The 18,005-nt window shown below is 53.4% G+C and overlaps 1 protein-coding gene across 1 annotated transcript in view; it reads right to left on the bottom strand.

Annotated features, from left to right (window-relative positions):
• Window positions 1-3,809: 3,809 nt before the first annotated feature.
• Window positions 3,810-18,005, bottom strand: part of RPS6KA1 (ribosomal protein S6 kinase A1) — a 30,845-nt gene continuing 16,649 nt past the window's right edge. The window contains exons 4-23 of the mRNA XM_088531134.1: window positions 14,136-14,252; window positions 13,177-13,258; window positions 12,884-12,964; window positions 12,169-12,248; window positions 11,534-11,640; window positions 10,918-10,955; window positions 10,643-10,785; window positions 10,033-10,103; window positions 9,722-9,810; window positions 9,448-9,512; window positions 8,943-9,045; window positions 8,692-8,819; window positions 8,098-8,223; window positions 7,553-7,642; window positions 7,140-7,298; window positions 6,770-6,931; window positions 6,085-6,161; window positions 5,821-5,938; window positions 5,384-5,521; window positions 3,810-4,905 (exon numbers count right to left, since the gene is read on the bottom strand). Of these exons, the coding sequence (XP_088387260.1) occupies window positions 4,783-4,905; window positions 5,384-5,521; window positions 5,821-5,938; window positions 6,085-6,161; window positions 6,770-6,931; window positions 7,140-7,298; window positions 7,553-7,642; window positions 8,098-8,223; window positions 8,692-8,819; window positions 8,943-9,045; window positions 9,448-9,512; window positions 9,722-9,810; window positions 10,033-10,103; window positions 10,643-10,785; window positions 10,918-10,955; window positions 11,534-11,640; window positions 12,169-12,248; window positions 12,884-12,964; window positions 13,177-13,258; window positions 14,136-14,252 (2,097 nt within the window). The 3' untranslated portion in view covers window positions 3,810-4,782. The remainder of the gene's footprint in view (window positions 4,906-5,383; window positions 5,522-5,820; window positions 5,939-6,084; window positions 6,162-6,769; window positions 6,932-7,139; window positions 7,299-7,552; window positions 7,643-8,097; window positions 8,224-8,691; window positions 8,820-8,942; window positions 9,046-9,447; window positions 9,513-9,721; window positions 9,811-10,032; window positions 10,104-10,642; window positions 10,786-10,917; window positions 10,956-11,533; window positions 11,641-12,168; window positions 12,249-12,883; window positions 12,965-13,176; window positions 13,259-14,135; window positions 14,253-18,005) is intronic.

Below are 18,005 nucleotides of genomic sequence, written 5' to 3'. Positions count from 1 at the left end.
GCCCTGGAAACGCGGAGCCGAACAAGTCGGCGGCTGCTGGAGCTGCCTTGGGCACCGCTGGTTTCCCGGCGCTATCCCCTATCCCGGGATACTGGCAAATCCTCCGCTCCGTATGCATTCCAAAGCCATTTTAACATTTCCACTGCTATAGAAGTAGCTCCCTTTGCAAACCAGGAAGCAAACACAGGCCGTGCTGGCAAATCCCAACCAAGGGCAGTCTCATTAGGGGACATCTGAACCCCATCCCTACTGCAAATCATCAGTTTGAAGCTTGTTCTCCCAACTGATCAATCTTAATGGAGAATTTTCTCTCCTTCCCACTTGGAATCTTCAAACCCGCTTGGATGCAGCCCTGTGCCACGTGCTCTAGGTGACCCTGCGTGTGCAGGGGTTTGGACTAAATGGTCTCTAGAGGTCCCTTCCAACCTTCAGCATTCTGTGATTTTATGAATGGGAGATTTCTGGCTTTGAGTCAAATTCTGGGGTGCTTAAATGTTTCTAAAACTCTTTGAACACGGGCAGTGCTATTCCCGTGCCCAAGACACCCATCTCAAGCAGCTTCCACCGCTCCATCTCTCTTTCAGAGCTGCTCCTGGAGGATCAACATTACCTGCCCATTCCTTGTACTGCCAGGAGCAAAAGCTGCTCCAAAAACGGCATTCCTGCCTATGGACAGAGGCAATTCCGAAGTTTTCCCTTCCACACTAAGCAGGTGACCAGCTTGCTGCGTCTCTCCTGAAGGAGCTACCCTGGGGGAGAAGAGAAATTGCCGTTGCCTCCGATCTCGCCTGTAGATCGGGAGAGGTTGCACCTGCGGAAGGTTTGTGTCACCATCTGCTGTTTGCAAACCAGACAGCATCGGCGCGAGCCGGCGCGCGAGCCCGGGCTCGCCTGACGGCGCCGAGGCACCGGCCCGCGCGCGGCGACAGGCTGGGGTCGTTGGCGCCTTTCCCCTCTGCTCTTCCAAGTCCTTAGCGCGGTTTCTCCTTGGTCGGAAGTGGGAAGAGAATTTGTTCTTCACTAGAAGAACTTTACAACAACGACGACTCAAAAATCTTAAAATCAGTGAAAATTGGAGGCTGCAGCTGGGCAGCCCTGCTCAGTCCTGTCCCACCAGCCCGTTTCCAACGTCACCCACCGCATTTCCCATGCCTGACCCCCTCCCCGCGCGTCGCTGCACGAGCCGGGGGCTCCTTTTGTAAGCGAGCGGCTTCTTAGCCCAGCCCGGCTCCACAAAGGACCTTTTACATGTCAATTTATTTCCAGACAGGCATATCTGGAAGAGCGTTTCCCCTCGGAGCCTCAAGCGCGGTCATGGCAGGTGTTGCGGGGCAGCACAAAAGGAGGACGGTGGCGACGGGGTGAGCTTAGGCGGTAAGACAGCTTGATGTTTTAATAACCAGGGGCCAGAAAATGGGCAGGCAGCGGAAAATGGGCTGCCTCCAGCGTCCGTTGAATGAAGGTTTCATTCAGAGCCCCCCACGTGCTTGCCAGAGGCGACCTTGAAATATTTGCCATGTTGGCTTTGCTTTAAAAGAGGGATTAAACCGGGGAATGTTGCACGAACGCAGAGCGGCCGCCCCGCGTACCGGCACGCACGTGTCCAAAGCCGCTGCCGGGAAGGTGGTCGCCTCCGGCAGCGATGGGATCCGGGAAGCAGCCAGAGCGGCGACTCGCAGCCTCCGATCCATAAAAGTCCAGGGAAAAAAACGTTTGCATGGAGCAGCTCAAAGCTGAGGGTGTTTGCGTTAGCCAGAGCCAAGCTTTGACTCGACACAACATCTGCAAAGTGAAATTTCACCAAGAAAAAGAGAGAAACAGAGAAAGAGAGAACAAGATGCTCTCTGATGGGTCAACCTCTTTCACAACAGAAAAAGCTGCTGGTTTATATCCCAAAGAGAAGGTTTTCACCTTCTTTTATAGAAGTTGCATTACATGGAGACACATGATAGTATTTCCAGGGTCCAGGCCCTGGGATTACATAATATTTCTACAGAGCTTGATTCCAGGTAGACTCAGCTCCTGGGGACTCGATTCTGGGAGCTCTACTCCCTTGAGCCTTCGTGCACACTTACAGGACAAAAGCTTGAAGGTCGAGTTGACCATTAGGCACCTGTAATAACACAAGCCCTTCTCCTCATAAAGGTTTCTTTATGCATAGAGATCAAATGCACTTTTGTAGAGATCAAATGCACTTTTGTTTCTTTTTAAATCAAAAGGTACCTTATCTATCTATCTTCTTCGTGCCAAGTTAAAGCTGGGTGAGAAGAAGCCACTGGACCCATTATAAACATCTGCAGGTCTCAAACAGAAGGATCAGCAAGTTCATTTTTATTGAGCACTGCAATTAAAAAAAAAAAACAGCACTTAATGTTTTGGAGCTAAAAATCCCAACTTATTTTCACTTGTGGAAGGATCACTTGCAACAGCTTAGTTAAAACCACAGAACGCGGTTTAGCCCTTCTTGCTCTGTTCCCAAGGGCTGTAGGTCCAAGATACAACGGAAGCAAATACAGGAACCCCCTGGACTGAGCAGCGAGGCCGGCGCTCAATGCAAGAAGTCCTGGATGGGGGCAGCTCTGCAGCAGCTGCAGGTGGGTCTCCTTCCTTGGGCTCTGCTCTCCGTTGGCTTTTCCGACCTATCCTTGAGTTGTTGCCGCTTGGCCTCGCACCATCACAGAGAGGATCACGCAAAGGATGTAACATCCATCCCAATTAAAAACACCGTTTCATATGAACACGCCAGTGGTTTAAACACACCGATGGGAAACTACCATTGGAGCAGTGCAGTAATTTGGTTTTAGGGCTGATCCCGACCCGCGCTGCTCGGAGGCTCACGGTGAGGACCAGCAACACGCCAGCCCCCATGAACCTCCCAAGAACCCCCTCCCGCAGCGCAAGGTAGGAAATATCCTTAAAAACTGCCGGGAGGCACCTGCCTACAGCCCAACATCACCCATGGGGACAAAGCCCAAGCTCCCAAGAGCTGGATGGGAGCGTTAATGGTTGTTTAGGGCACTCGGCCCTTGTGCACGGTTATCCCAGCACGAGGCTGTAGTAAACATAAGGCAGCTTCCCTGGCACCAGTACAAACGTGGTGCCAGAGGAGAAAGCAGGAATTTTTGATGAAGGCCAAAGCCACCAAGGGGAGCGACTCCAGTCCTCGCTGCCGTCCGGCCAGGCCTCCCGCACCCAAAGCCCATTTCTTTCAGCACAAAAATTGTTTTCCTGGGCAAAAGCTTCTAACTCAATCCAAGGAAACAATGGGCTGCAGAGAAACACTTAGCAGTTCACCTCACCCTTCCCAAAGGTACTTTTCTTCTTTGCCAATTCCCAAAGCACAACAACCTTTGCTGCTTTTGGTCGCTTTCCTGAGCACTTGCAGCCTCCACAGCCCTTCCAAGCCTCCCAGGAAACCCACCAGGGAACCAGGAGAGCTCCAGCAATTCCCTGCAAATTCAACTGGATCAGGAAATTCCTTCTAGCACAGCTCTCCTGCAAGTGGTGGTTTCTATTTAAGCACGGTGGTAAGAAGTTTCCCTTCTCCCCAGTCCCCACCTTTCATGCCTAAGACTGTAACTTGTTCTAATCATTTCCAACTGCAAAGCATGGGATTAAACCTGAGAGAAGGGGGCAAAACATGCAGCCCTCCTGCAGCACTGCTGTTCTTCCCACCAGGAGAGATACCTGCAATTGGGAAAGCTTCACACGTCTCCTAAAGGCAGCAAGAAGCAGCAGCCCCATAGTGCAGAGCGGGGAAGAACGAGGGACGCTTCTTCTGCAGCTAAAAGTCAGTCAGTAAAATAATATCAACTGAATGACATGTTTATTGTACAATTCAGAAAGAAACCCTGAGTTACCAGCTGTAGAACAAAGTTAAATTAAAAAAAAGGTACGAATTGCTTCACAGATTCCTGGTAAATGAAAGCCAGAAATGGAAAAGGGCAGCAGCCAAAGCCAGCCCAAAAAGCAGCTTCGCTGCAGGGAAGGGTCGTTGCCATCCCCACCGGCTCAGGTGACCAAAGGGAGCACCGGTGGGGATGGGGAATGCACATGAACATGGAGAGGTGGGAGAGGGAAGGAGCCAAATCTAGCAGGGATTCGGGACAGTTGCTCATCTAAGGGAGTGTTTGGAAAACACTCGCTTGGTTTTGTTCAGAGAACAGCCCCAGGGCCTGGAGAGGGCAGGAGAGAGAGGAAGTGGAGTCTAAAAGTCAACAGCAACGCACACAAAAAAATAAGAAAAAAAAAAAAGTGAAGGAGAGGGGAGTTCTTTACAAACACGAGTGCTGCTGTAGGAGTCTGTAAGTCTGAACTGGGAAGGACGTACAAAGTTTCAAGAGAGGAGGAAACCCAAAGCCTAAAACCCAACCATCACGCGGTCTTCCAGCTGCACTGGAGACCAGCTCTGAGACAGGTTCTAGCTACACCAAAGATCTGGCCCTACACACAAGAGGCTGAATCAGAGCTGCTTTTTTAGTGCCGCTTGACACCAGTTATACATTCTAGTTCTCATATACACAGATGGATGTCTTTAAAAATTGACAATTTACACTTCAAAAAAGTTTTACAGTGATGTTCTCTCAGTAAAGATCAGTCCACACAAAGAGGAGTCAGTCTTTCAGAAGCAGAAAGGCACTTGGCCTTGATGTGGATTTAGAAGCAGTCCCCAGGAGCTCCTTTGCAGGTATTTTCTGCCCCGTTTCCTGCGCCCGTCGCCAGCAGCTCGTGCAGAGCCGGGTGCGAGTGCGGTGCCCAGTGCTGCTGCAACCTGCCCGGCCTTCACAGGGTGGTGGAAGGGAGTTTCTTCACCCGCCTCTGGGCCAGGATGGAGGATTCGATGGGCTTCAGCTGGGGACTCGGTTTGGAGCTGTTCAGCGCAGAGTAGGTGGCAGCCATCGCCTCCTTGGAGAGAAGGCACAAGAGTCACTTGGAGGCAAAACGAGTATTTTCGATGCCCTCAAGATGAGGGAGCAGAAGAGCCTAGCCCCCAGATAAAGCCAGAAACATTTATTTTATTGAATCATCGATCACTGAATCCTTAAGGTTGGAAGGGACCTCTCGAGGTCATCTAGTCCAACCCCCCTGCACACGCAGGGTCACCTAGAGCACGTGGCACAGGACTGCGTCCAAGCGGGTTTGAAGATCTCCGGAGAAGGAGACTCCACAACCTCTTTTTTTTTTTTAAATCCTCCTCTTTCCTGAGGTAAAGGACCTTCCTAGATTTCCCTGACCCCCAAAGCAGTTTGTCCTACACTGCCTGGCGCGGAGCTCTCCAGCCCCACGTCCTGCTTTGCTTGCACCATTCCGCCCCGCTCCGGCCCCGCTTCCCGAAGACCGGGATACCCTGGGGAACCTGCAAGCGCCCAGCCTGGCTCCGCACCTTGACCAGCTGGACGTCCTGGTGGTTCAGCTGGCTCTGGGGCAGGCTCTCCTTCTGCGTTATCCACGAGTGCTGCAGGACCTGCTTGGCTGTCAGGCGCTGGTGAGGATCTACGTGAAGCATCTTTGAGACTAGATCCTAAGGGGATCATGGGCAAAGTTAGACTCTTGAAGACTTCACATTCTAAATGAAAATATACCCCAAATTAAGATTTAAATGCAGAGACCGAGTTTAAAGCCCCAAATCATCAATCTCTTTGTGCACTAAACCAAAGCAGACGAAGTCACATGTCGATGGACAGACGTATGGAGTGAGAGCTGCTCCTTTTCTGCCTCTTCTGCCCTCCCTCCCCAATCTGCTTTAAAGCTGCCTGGCAGCAACTGGCCACGCTTGAGCGCGATCCTTTAGGTTAACCCAGATGAATATTAAAATCCTACCTTGGCTGCCATCGAAATAGTGTCCCAATTACCACCACTGACTGAGAACTTCCCCCCGCCTATTCGGCTCAGGATCTCTTCGGGGGTGTCACTGGGGCCGTTTGCAAATGGGGTGCAGCTGAGAAGAGGGAAAAGCAGCCGAGTTACTGCCCTGCAACTGGGTCAGGGACTGGTCCCAGTTAACCCCGACCAGGACAGAGAGGTGCCCACGGCCGCAGCGGAGCTTGTCCGAGCGCGGCTCCAGCGGGACGCCGGGGCCCTTACCCTGCTAGCATCGTGTAAAGGAGAACCCCCAGGCTCCAGATGTCACAGCCCTCATCGTAGCCTTGGCGTTTTAGTACCTGAGCAGAATAGGTAAAGAAAAACAAAGAATTAAAAAGAGCATCTCTGGTTGCTGTCACAGAGCTTGGTTCAGCTTGTGAAAAGCAGCCTGAACCCATGTGCTATCTGTATGCAAAGCTCCTGCTGGAGCCCTACTGAATAGCAAGGTCATGGACTAAAGGTCAGGATTCAAATGAGTTTTTTGTTTCATGGAACTTGGGAAACCCCCCAGGTGCATCAAAGTGACAAGCAAGAAAGAAGCCGTGTGCCAGTGCAGTGACACTGCGCGTGTGCTCTGCTGGGTGCCGGGTCTTTCTCTTTCCTCCGCTTCCCTGTAGCTGAAGGGAACACAAACCCCCTCTTTCAACGGGTCACTTAATCAGCAGGAGAAACAGCCCACAAAAACCAGCAGGATTTTGAAGTCTCACAACTCACAGAGGGAGAGCGGTAGAGGACTGGGTGCAGCTGTGAGAGCCCACGTCTCCTCAGCCCTACAAGTCCTGGCACTTCTGCAATTAGGGCTCCCGAGGCAGAGTGTGCCAGGCAGCCTCCACGGGCAGGCCCATGTGCACACATGAGGGCAGGGATGCCAGAGCTGTGTGAGGGTCTCAGGGCGGGAGGGTCTTACCTCGGGTGCCACAAAGTTTGCGGTATAGCAAGGAGTCATGAGAAGGCCGTTCTCGGCCCTCAGCTGCTTAGCAAAGCCAAAGTCGCAAATGCGAATGCTCTCTGGGTTGCCCGACTCATCCACGTAGAGAATGTTGCTGGGTTTCAAGTCTCTGTGGACCACCTATGGAGCAAAGACAGCATCGCCCTTGCATGCCAGGCAGATGCAGGCCTCAAGCTGCATCTGGACACCCAACCCCTGCTCCGGCCCCACATCCACCTTGCCAATGCCGGGGAGAAACGGCAGTGCCGACAGCCCCAGCTGCACCCGGAGGATAGAGAGCAATGTCAGGGCCTCCTAGGAAAGCCGGTGCGGGCAGAGCCGTACTCACCCCCTGCGAGTGCAGGTACTCCACCGTTTTACAGATCGTGTGCAGGACAGAACTGGCCTCCCGCTCCGAGAAAAACTTCTGCCTGAGGATCTTGTCCAGCAGCTCTCCTCCCCGCATCAGCTCAGTCACCAGGTACACATACTTCCCATCGTCATACACCTACCGGAGCAAGCACGGACGGGGTTAATCAAAACCTGCTTCCTAAACATCCCGTTTGCAGCTCTGCTCCGAAGCAGGCAGATGTCAACCCTGCAGAGGTGGGTTCCACAGCTCGGATGTAGCCCCAGTCCAGAGCAACATGGTGATGGTTGAGATGGGGTTGCACATGGTGGAGCTGTTGTCACCTTGTGCGCAGAGGCCCTTGGCCACTCTGCAGCTCCCAAGCCACGACAAGTTCTTCATGTTACACTCACATCTTTCAAGGTAATGATATTGGGATGCTGCCCGTATCGCAGGAGGATTTCTATTTCCTCAGAAGGGTCTCGCTTGCTCTTGTCAATGATCTGCAAGAGCAAGAACAAGCGTTACCCACACCCGCACGGGAGAGTGGCCAGGACCAGCAAAGAAGCTGAAGCTTTGGGGTGCTACAGAGATACAGGACCGCGTCCATTCCCTGTCTCCTACCCTCTTTAGATAACCTCTAGAAATAACCTTTAGCAATAACCTCTGTTTGCTCTGTCAGTTTTGTGTCTCCAACCCCGAAGTTTCATGTCTAGGCTATTTGTTGAGACAAGAGCCCAGCACAGCAAACGTGCAGAGAGGGGAAACACTGTCCTCCTTCCCCAAGGAAGGGCAGCGCGGCGTCCCCACTTTTCCCAGCTAAGAAAGCTGCACAGAAATTGTTCATCTGGGTCCCACGCAAGAAGGGAAAGAATTCAATCTTGGAGATTATTTTGGCCACTATGGGGTTGAAGAGAAAGCCCTGAGGAGAGTTCAGTTCTGAGTGCGAATCTCCAACCTTGACTGCGTACTCCATGTTGGTTGCTTTATGGATGCAGCGCTGACACACTGAGTAGGAGCCCACGCCGATGGCCTCCTTCACCACGTAGCCGTCGTTGAACTGGAGGTTCTTGCCGTGCAGCTGCTGCAAGAGGAGAGCAGAGGAGCGGGTGAGACGGCAGCACCGGGTACGGTTTGTGCAACGCGATGAGTTCACTGCAACAGCGAGCGAGCTGGCAGGCAGCTCTGCTGTATCCTGCAGCTTCTGCTCCCCGCAGGGGACAGGGAGGAGAAGGGAACAAGGCAAATACAGGTCACTAGGCTAACACTATCTGCAGCCAAGCACCGTGCATCTCTTCAAAGCACAGGCATTTGCATGGACCTCCCGCGAGCCCGTGTCCAGCTAGGGAGAGGGAAGCAAACGGCTCCAAAGCTCCCTGGTGACCTCTGTGCATGATCATCAAGAGAAATGAAAGAAAACAGGATGCAAGGGGTCAAAACTGAATGATTCCCCTCTAAGCCTTTCCTTAAGCTCTCCCTAAAAGAGCACAGGGCTCCTGCAGACCCACACTACCCCCTGGGGCATTTCCACGCAGAGATCCCCACATTTTACCTGCACCAGCGGATTCAGCGGGGACTGGGCAGGTTTCACCTTGCCGTCCTCCATCAACCCAGTCGCCACGAAGCTGAAGCCGCGGAAGAGCTGATGGGCCCCTGCGCTCGGGGGGATGCCCGGGGAATCTGCAACGGGAGCCGAGAGGCACCTTGAAGAGGTGAAGAGATTGTTCTGCTAGGCAGAAAAAACATTAAAACACACGGTATAACTTCACGCAGGAAGCTCTGGCTGCACTAACTCGTACCAACCTTTTGGTGTACGAGACGTAAACTCCGTGTCAAAGTAAAAGGTGTCATCGGGCTGGCCTACCGCAGGCTTGAAAGGTGGTTTGATTTCCCTTCGGTACAGCTTCTGCAAAACAAACAGCCCCAGTGCTCTGAGAGCTCAACACGTGCGTCGGCGCTCGGGAGGGTGTAATGAGAGGCCAGCTATGGTGCTTTTGAGTCGTTCCATGGAGAAAGAGGACAGGTTTCTACCATCTACTGTTCCTATGGCTGAAACAGGATATTTGCTTTTCAGAAAAGTTCTTCCTCAGTCCTTTCTATTCTGGGCAAAGCTATCCCTGTTGTGCTCAATCCCAAACTAAAACATGGACTTCCTTTTTGGGAGAATAAATTCCAAGGTGAGCTCATAAGCGACTCCGGCATTAGGGAGTTATTCACATGACAAACAGGAATTTGGGGGGTTGAAATCAGGAAGCTTTCCCTGAGTAGTGAGGAAGTTTTGCCTTAAATTTCTTGACTTGATACTCACATTCCAGTCAATGGTGGAGTAGAAAGGATGGCGCTTTATCTCTTCTGCCCCGTCTGGACCAGAACCTGCAAGACGCACCCATGCAGCACGTAACATCACATGAGGACCCTGCCCAAGTGCCGTGTGTTGCACACACGCACCACGACCGGGTAGATTATGGGGAATGTGAACCAAGCAAATTAACCCGAACAAGCCCAAACAGGCACCTGCCCCATAAGGATCCGAGAGGCCCAGCTATAGCATTGGGCATAGTCAGAAAGAAAATATGTCTTACCTAATCTGTTGGCTGGATTCCTTTTGAAAAGGGCTCGCAAGAGACTCTGCGCTTCGGAGCTCAGGAACTGGGGCATGCCCAGCTTCGCTCTGGAAAGGAAGTTATGCAATCGGTTGTAGCTCTGCAGAAGTCAACCCACAAGCCAACTGCAGCACCTCCACCCCTGAAAGTGCAATAATCTCTTTGGCATTTATGCTGCAACCTTCGGACGAGCTGTTGATGCAGCAATACTTGCCAAATAATGTCGTCAAGCCCCAAGCTGCAGCAGTTTCTGAGAAAGAGCACTAGGCTCGTCTCACGCACGCACTTACTTGAGGATGAGGGTCATGGTCTCCTTACGGTCCTTCCCCTGGAAGGGCAGCGAGCCCGTGAGCATTTCAAACTGGGAGGAAAGAGAGCCAGGAGAGGTCACACATCTCAGCAAGCCTAAGGGCTGCACAGGTCCTACTACATCTTCAGTTGGGAACCCTCCGAAACTACTGCAAAGTTTGCTGGAGGGATCAAAGCGAAGCTTAGCTCCAAAAAATATGGTAGCCAACAAGCCACTTTCTCAGAAGGGCGATTGGCTCCGCGTGGTTTGCGGCAGGGATGTGTCTGAGCCACTGGCTGCTCCTCCAGGAGCCATCGCATGCAGTGACCACCAGATGGTGGCACCAGATCGGCACAACAGCAGCATCCCAGCGCCGGGGGCTGGTGCGGGCACCCCGTGCTGCACCCCCAGGCGCTCTGCATCCCCCAGGAAGCACCTTCCCGGCTGGATCCCTGCACTGCTCGGGCAGAAAGTCCTTCCAGGGAGCTTTGAGAGCATCCCCAGGTTGGTGCATCTGCTGGACACGCAGCATCAGGCCAGGGTATTTCAGAGCTACCACTAGAGCAGCTCCCACAGAGTCAGGTCCCCAGACACGCTAGTCCCGTACGCACCATTAACACCCCGTAGGACCACCAGTCCGCACTGTGCGAGTGGCCCTGACGATTCACGACTTCGGGCGCCATGTATTCCACCGTGCCACAGAAGGAGTAGGCTTTCTTCTCGTGATCTATAGCTTCTTTACTCAAGCCAAAATCTACGTAAGAGAAAAACTATTAGCATGCGCTCAACTGCTCTGATCTACCACGTTGAGCGGAGAAGTCTAAGAGAACCCCCACATTTAGGAACGAAGCTTCCTGGAGCAAGAGGCTGTTGTGGAGTCTCTTACCCGTGAGTTTGATGTGCCCTTCTTCATCCAGGAGGATGCTACAGTGTAAGTGAAAAAAAGCAAGATGTTATTATCTGTAAGAAAGGCTGATGTGCATCACAGCATACCTCAGGCACTGGTCAGAGACGCTCTCAAAACTCCAAAAGAGAAAGTTAACTATCCCTTCCAAGCCCCAAACCTTAAACTCTATCATCCAGGCACAAACAGAAGAAAGGGCAGCCCCCCTTCTCTCCACACACACCCCTCCACACTGAGCAAACGGCCCCAGAGGCTGCATCGCCTCTGATCCCCATGTCCCCCAGGTAAGAACCAGCCACGCAGCTGGGACACGTCTCTGCAGAGGCCCCCACGGTGTCGTCTTCCTCCGAAGACTCTGGACTGGTTAAAGCTGGGGCCAGGCCCTGCCAAGGGTTGATGCTCAGACATGCAGTGAACACTTGCTGCCTCCACAGTGCTCCTGGCCACGACTGCTGCCACGAGGAGCACGAGCCTGGGCGACCTGCACTGCTGCTTTCCATTCTGCTGGCCCAGAGCAGCATTCAGCTTTGCCCTCGTGCTGTCCCTTGCCTCCAGACGTGGGAATGAGCTCTAAGAAGCTCGGTTTTGCCACACGTACTTCTCTGGTTTGAGGTCTCTGTATATGATTCCCAGGCTGTGCAAATGGTCGAGCCCTAGAGCCAGCTCTGCCAGGTAGAACTTCACGTCCTCCTCTGTGAACATGACCTGCAGGAAGCAGACAGGCACCAGGGTTACATTCCTGACAGGAGGCCACATCAGGTGCACCCAGGCAAGACCTTTCATATCCATGTTGCCCCATCCTGCTTTCTCAAAACCCTAGTTTCCCAGGCTTTACCTGCCAACCTAAAGCCTCAATTAAGCAGCAACACTAAAAAACACAAACATGGTTGCTAGGCCGCAGACAGGTGTTGAAAAAAAACTCTTAATTGCATTAGAGACAAGAAGGAATGTACCTTGACTACCTGGCACAGCTTTCATGCCCTACCCTCACCCTTGCCCAGGAAGCAACGCAGCCAGATGACACCACAGCACATTGTGGCACTTGCAGGGGCTCATCTGGCAGAGGACAGGGTTCCTGAGACACCCTCTCTTGTTTCCAGCTCTGAGCTAGCCGTGGAATGGAGTGTTTTTCCCAAACCCTTGGAGATTTCCCAAGACTCAATCACCTTTCCAGGCTCAGCATGCGTGAACTGAGAACATGAGCAACCCACCGAGATGCCAGAGCGTACCCACCTCTTTGGAAAGCCGAGTGAAAAGGTCACCTCCTCGGAGGAAATCCAAGATGAGATAGAGCTTCCCCTCTGTCTGGAATGCTGAAACACGAGCCAGGGCAGCAATCAGACCCTCAGCTGAAGGACGGCTCAACTCTGTTACATTAATCACTTAAGCCCCAATGGCTTCAGTTACGCCGATGCCCTGTATGGTTACTAGGTTAAACACAGGTAGGGCTAATTATTTGGTGTAAATGAGATAAGCCTGGCCAGGATGTTGAAACGGGAGCTCAGCAGCAGGACTGACCTTCTGCAGTGTTTGCTCCCTGTCAGACAGCACTGCCCTCCTGAAAGGGCCGTTTTCCCAAGACAGACACCGGTCACTTGACAGGGGAAAAAAAACTTTGCTCTTGCATTAATCCTGAGGAACTCTAGTTTGACCAGTTAACTTTCTCAATTTCTCCTTAATTAATATCTTAATCCAAAGGATTTGATGGCTAAACCTCTCCTGGGCTATGCTGTTTTCCCAACCAAGAGTGGGCACGGGACCAAAGTCCTTTCGAGGAAAAGATCTGGTTTAAGGGATTGTAAAGGCTCCAGGGCACAAACGTTTTTCTCCGTTGCAGCTATTTCCACGAGGAACCATGACAATCTCTCAGCATCCTCCAAGCAGCTGGATGCCTAACGCTCATGGCAAAGGTGACCCCTCTCCATGTCCCAGCTGGTTCCAAACTCACCATAGTGAAGTTTCACCACGAAGGGATGGTTCACATCAGCCAGAATGTCCCTCTCTATCTTCGTCCGCATTCGATCACGCACTGTGAGGGGAGAGGAACAGCTCAGGCACTGCAAAAGGCACAAAGTCCCCTGACATCAGCTTGTCCCCACGCTCAAGGCCTCTAGTTCCAGGCGTTTTGTACACCTCCAGCACTGCAAAAACAGTTTCTTAGGGATGCAGAGAAGAGGGCTGTCTAGCTTGGATAAAAACACTTCTCTAGACATGGAGACTCTCACAGGAAGACTCTCCTACCTTTCAGTGTTGCCTTCTTGAGCACTTTCATGGCATAGAGGTGGTTGTTGTCTGGCGGAGTGATTTTCCTCACCAGGAAAACCTGCAGCAGAAGGACACTGTCTCAGAGCTCTGAACATTAACAGAAGGATCTAGATGCCTTCCAAAACCTCAGAGTGACCTGAGAAGCCCCTGGCCAAAGGTCTGGCAAACTCTCCACATGTAGACCTACAAGGTTTGCAGCAAGGTGGTGCACATGGACTCCTCTCATACCATCTTCAGCTGTTCCAGCACTAATACTTTTACCCTGAACTTCCCTCCTGTCCCATCTTCCACACCTCTCCCTCCCATCCCTGATGTCCTATCCTACCTGGATCTAGACAGCTTTGAAAAGACACTGCTATTCTTTTGAACAAAGCTCACTGATGTATTTGCACAACAACAGTCCCCAGGGCTACAGAAGCCCTTTGCATTAAGCTAAAGACTTAATGCATGAGCAGACAGTGTGCGAGAGGCCTGGATTATTTGCAAGTTGACACAGATAAGAGTCGCGGGCTACTTCCTTCCCCCTTTACAGAGGGGAAACTGGACCATACTCAAGGGCTGAGAAGAGCCCGTTGCGTAGAGCAGCATTTCTGCTAACAGCAAAGGGCAAGACCCGAGTCCTGCAGGTCCTCAGCTCACCCAAGCAGCCCAGCAGCAGAGCTGCAGGAGGCCCCTCTGCCCAGAACACCCATGTTCACCAGCAGGACCCTACTCCTTTCCTCCCTGTCACAAATACATATACGTTTACTATCAGGGAGCCTCTGGACATCCATCTCTGCAGCTGCCCGTTAAGTTAGGAGCAAACGTTTGCTGCGTGGGCTGTTCCAGCCACGATGGCGTGAGAATCGGGATAGTGGGGCTGGGAACAGCCCCTTCTCGCACCTCCTCTCTCACAAAACTCTTGTCTCGTGACACGCACGAAGCAGTGAACTCACCTTCCCAAAAGAGCCCTGTCCCAGCACCTTCAGAAGCTCAAACTGCGACGGATCAGCTTTCTCGGAGCCCTCCTTCACATGGTGCGTGATGTTGATCTCCTTCACAACGCCTTCGCCCTGGGAAAGGAGACACATGGCTGGGTGAGAACATACTCCTGAACAAGGGGAAAAAACGCTCAGCCGACGGAGGAGTGAGGATCAGAGCTGCAAACTCGCATGAGCCACACGTGAGAGAACCGTACAAATTGGTGCTTGCCATAGGTATCTCCTGGCTCCAGCATGTGGAACAAATAAATCACAGGTAGCCTTCCACCAAGCAGCCTTGCTCAACATCCTCCACTCTCCCAAACGCTCCGCTCCTTTGTCCTTGTGCCAGAGGTGCTGTATTCCTTTGAACTGCATTTCAGAAGAGTGCTTTGAAAGCACCTTCCTTTTTAAGGTGCTGGTGGCAAAAACAGGAGTGTTTATGCTGCTAAAAATCCCACAACACAAAAATACGGCACTGTTGTCAAAACATGGACAGGGCTGGCAAAAATCAGACATGTTGGAGCCCATCTGCTCGGCAATCTGAGCAGCTCCGCAACATAAGTCTTGGTGCATCTTCGGCACATATAGATGATGCTTTTTTAACAGACTCAAGCCTTCAAGAAGATTGAGGGGAAGCCAAGGTCTCTGGCACATGTTTTGTTTAAAACACATTTTTTGTTTTTTTAAAAAAAATACATATATATGGGAGAAAAAAGAGGTCTAGTCAGAAGTAAGTAGAATAAATTCATCCTCAAGGCTAGGCCAGCGCTGTCTGACCAGAGCATGAGATCAGCCACAGACACGGAGGTGACACTGAAGCATTTCCTTCCCCCAGCAAAACTTGCCCGTGGCTGCGGTGCACGAAGCCCAGAATTCAGCTCAGTGGAAGCACCTTGTGCTGCTCTTTGCAGCTCCACAATTACAGCGTTTTATGCCCCTGCTCCTCCAGCTGTGCCTTTCCTTCTACCTCCCTCCGATCAGATGCAGCCACCCTGGTTTCCTCCAGACCAACCAACCCCAGGAAGAGCCTCCGGGCAGACAGGACTCAGCTTGAATCTTAGCACAGCCAGAAAGCCCTTGCAGGCAGACACCTCGCGAGGGCAAGTGCGGGTTCCTCAGCACTCCCGTCCCTCTCCACCCCGTGTCAGACACCGTCTGTTACTGTTTGGACCCGAAGGCAGCAATAACGTTCCAAAGAGCATTAAACCCAGCCGATCGCTGACCCTGGTGCACGTGCAGCCATCAGAGGGTGCCAGAAGGAATTTTTGTTTAGCTCTTCCCCTTCTGGAGGAGCGGAGAAAAGCAATGCTGTTTTCTCCACCGATTCACACGCTTTGGAAGGCTCCTCATCAAAGCAGCGTTTGAGAACAACAGGAACCGGGCTGCAGCCGCTGCCTGCGCGGGGCGCGCGGATGTGGTCGCTACCTGCGCCGCGGCCCTGCGCGCCCTTCCTTTCCCACTGCCCTGCCTGCCTTGTCTCAACATCGGGAGGCAGCTTCGTTTCCAGCTTTGTTTTCTCAGGATCCTCCATTATTTTGGTCCCAAGCAGAAGGGATGGCCCAAGCGTGGGGACGCGGTGGAGGGGACCGTGCTGCCTCCACGTTAACCTGCCTCCCAGGTCAGACATCACGGACAGGAACGACCTTATAATCTCTCCAGCGTTGAATTTTCATGTTCTGGGAGATCTTTCGGCTCAGTCGGCTCCCTTAGGCGGGATGTGCCTGGAGGCTCAGCCTGTGGCAGCGCTGCCAGCTGGGAACAGGTCCCCTTTTTGAGTCATCAGCCTGGATGGGGTCGACCGGGGGGCTCCGTGGCCTCCTTCCCCTCTCGCCATCCATCCCCTGTCACCAGCCCAAGCGGAGACCCCAGAGCAGTGAGAGACGCTCACCAGACACCTGGACCTGAAACTCCAGGACTTCCAAGTTTGGGAACTTGCTGTGGCTCCAACCACCTGCCCCGTCCACCCACCCGCACACCTGACCAAGGCACTCGGGTCCCAGGATCAACCAAACCAGGAGACCGCGCTGCGCACAGCTCCGTGGCGGAGCCCGTCACCGCGGACCCACCACCGTGATCCCACAGCAGCTCCTCAGCGGCCACGGAGCGACGCGTTCGCACAGCGGAGCAGACTCCTTGCCCCGGCTGATGCAAGGGCCGGGTGTTTGACCGCGGCCGCCCCGCGCTCTCCAGGCAGGCCGAGATTTGCATGGGGATCCTGCCAGCCCCAGCAAACGCGCAGCCCTGCCAGCTACACCCGGAGTGGCACCTACTGACACGCTGCCCGCGGCTTGCTGAGAGCGAGCTCCGAGACGCCGCCTGGCACCGTTCCCATACGGAGGAGGTTTCCTCAGCCAGGAACTTGCAATTGGATCGTTCTGGTGACGGCCACCAGACCCTACAGCTCAGCAGCCCTCTGGCTCCCTGGTGTCCTGCGTGTCGCTGATGCGCAGCATTGTCAGGCTTGCCTTGCACCAAGAGAAGTTCCTTAGAGTGGCACCACTAAGCAAAATATTACGAGAGGAAAACAGGAAAGAAGCAAAGGCAGGATTTCCATCCACAGCCACATCCGAACACCCACGGGAAGCAGCAGTGCCCATAGAGGAGCCGTTCGCCCCGCACGCCGAAGCCAAGCGGCCGCCGAGCGAGCGCGCGGCAGTACTGACCGGGCTGGCGAGCGGGCCGGGTGCCGCGCGCGGGCGGCCGCAGGGCTTCGCGCGCTGCTTCCTGTGCAGCCACAGCGCGAGGAAGGCGCAGACGCGGGGCAGCCTGGGGGCCCTCTCCATCCTCCCATGCCGATCACCATCGCCCGGGAAGCGCGAGCGCCGCGGGGGCTCCCGCGAGGCTGCGCGGCCGCCGCGAGCGCGCGGCCGCGGGACGCAGGAGACGCAGGTGGTTAAAGCGCCGCTGGCAGATGCGCAGAGCGGACGCGGGCGCACGGGGAGGCAGGTTCAACACTCCCACTCCCCAGCAACAGCGCTTGTGGTTGGGGCTTTTTTGTGTGTGTTTTTTTTCTTTCTTTCTTTCAGAAAAAAAGAAAAACACCTCGCGGCTCCTCGCTCACACTTGGTTTCCCTGGCTGGGACAAGACGCTTTCTGCCAAAAGTCGTGTCCTGGCTGCGTCAAGCAGCCTGACTTCATCCAGCGTCGTGGCAGGCTGCGAGCTGGGGGCATTAGCCCAACGGGAATATTCTGGGAAGTCGCTCGCTCTTCACAACAGGACAAGAAATGAAACCCACCACCACGCAGGAGCCTGGCAGCACTTTGGAAAGCTGCGCGTGTCTTTGCCCTCGATGGTGGGGCATCCATGGCGGGATTCACCATCTCGCAGGATGGCGGGATTCACCATCCCACAGGATGGCAGGATCACCCATGGCGGGATTCACCATCCCACAGGATGGCAGGATCACACATGGTGGGATTCACCATCCCACAGGATGGCGGGATCACCCATGGCGGGATTCACCATCCCATGGGAAAGCCCTCGGGCATCACATCCACTCTAGGATGTCTGGCCGGGTGACTTCACTTGGTGCTTTATCCCGGGCCTGGCAGGAGACGTTCCCCATGCTAGGGAACCCCACACAAGATATTTTTAACGGTGTTTCCAAAGCAGACAGGCTCTGATCCCACTGCTGTTCAGATTTACTGCCATGACGACAGCAGGTCTTTACGTTCCTTGGTTTTCTGTTTGTTTTTTGTTTTAACTTTTAAACCAACCCTATTTCTTCCGTCCCCCTCCAGGCTTGTGCTCCCCCCTGACCTTTTCACTGGGTCAGGAAAGATGTTTTGCAGAGTGACACCCTCAAAAGTGCAGACAAGAAAGAACCCCCTTGAAATGACTAA

The sequence above is a fragment of the Tinamus guttatus genome, unplaced genomic scaffold (genome assembly GCF_059628265.1).
Source record: "Tinamus guttatus ecotype Peru unplaced genomic scaffold, ASM5962826v1 Tinamus_guttatus_pri_ptg000397l, whole genome shotgun sequence".
NCBI lineage: Eukaryota > Metazoa > Chordata > Aves > Tinamiformes > Tinamidae > Tinamus > Tinamus guttatus.
The sequence above is the reverse complement of the archived record's forward strand: the minus strand, read 5'-3'. Positions and strand labels throughout refer to the sequence as shown.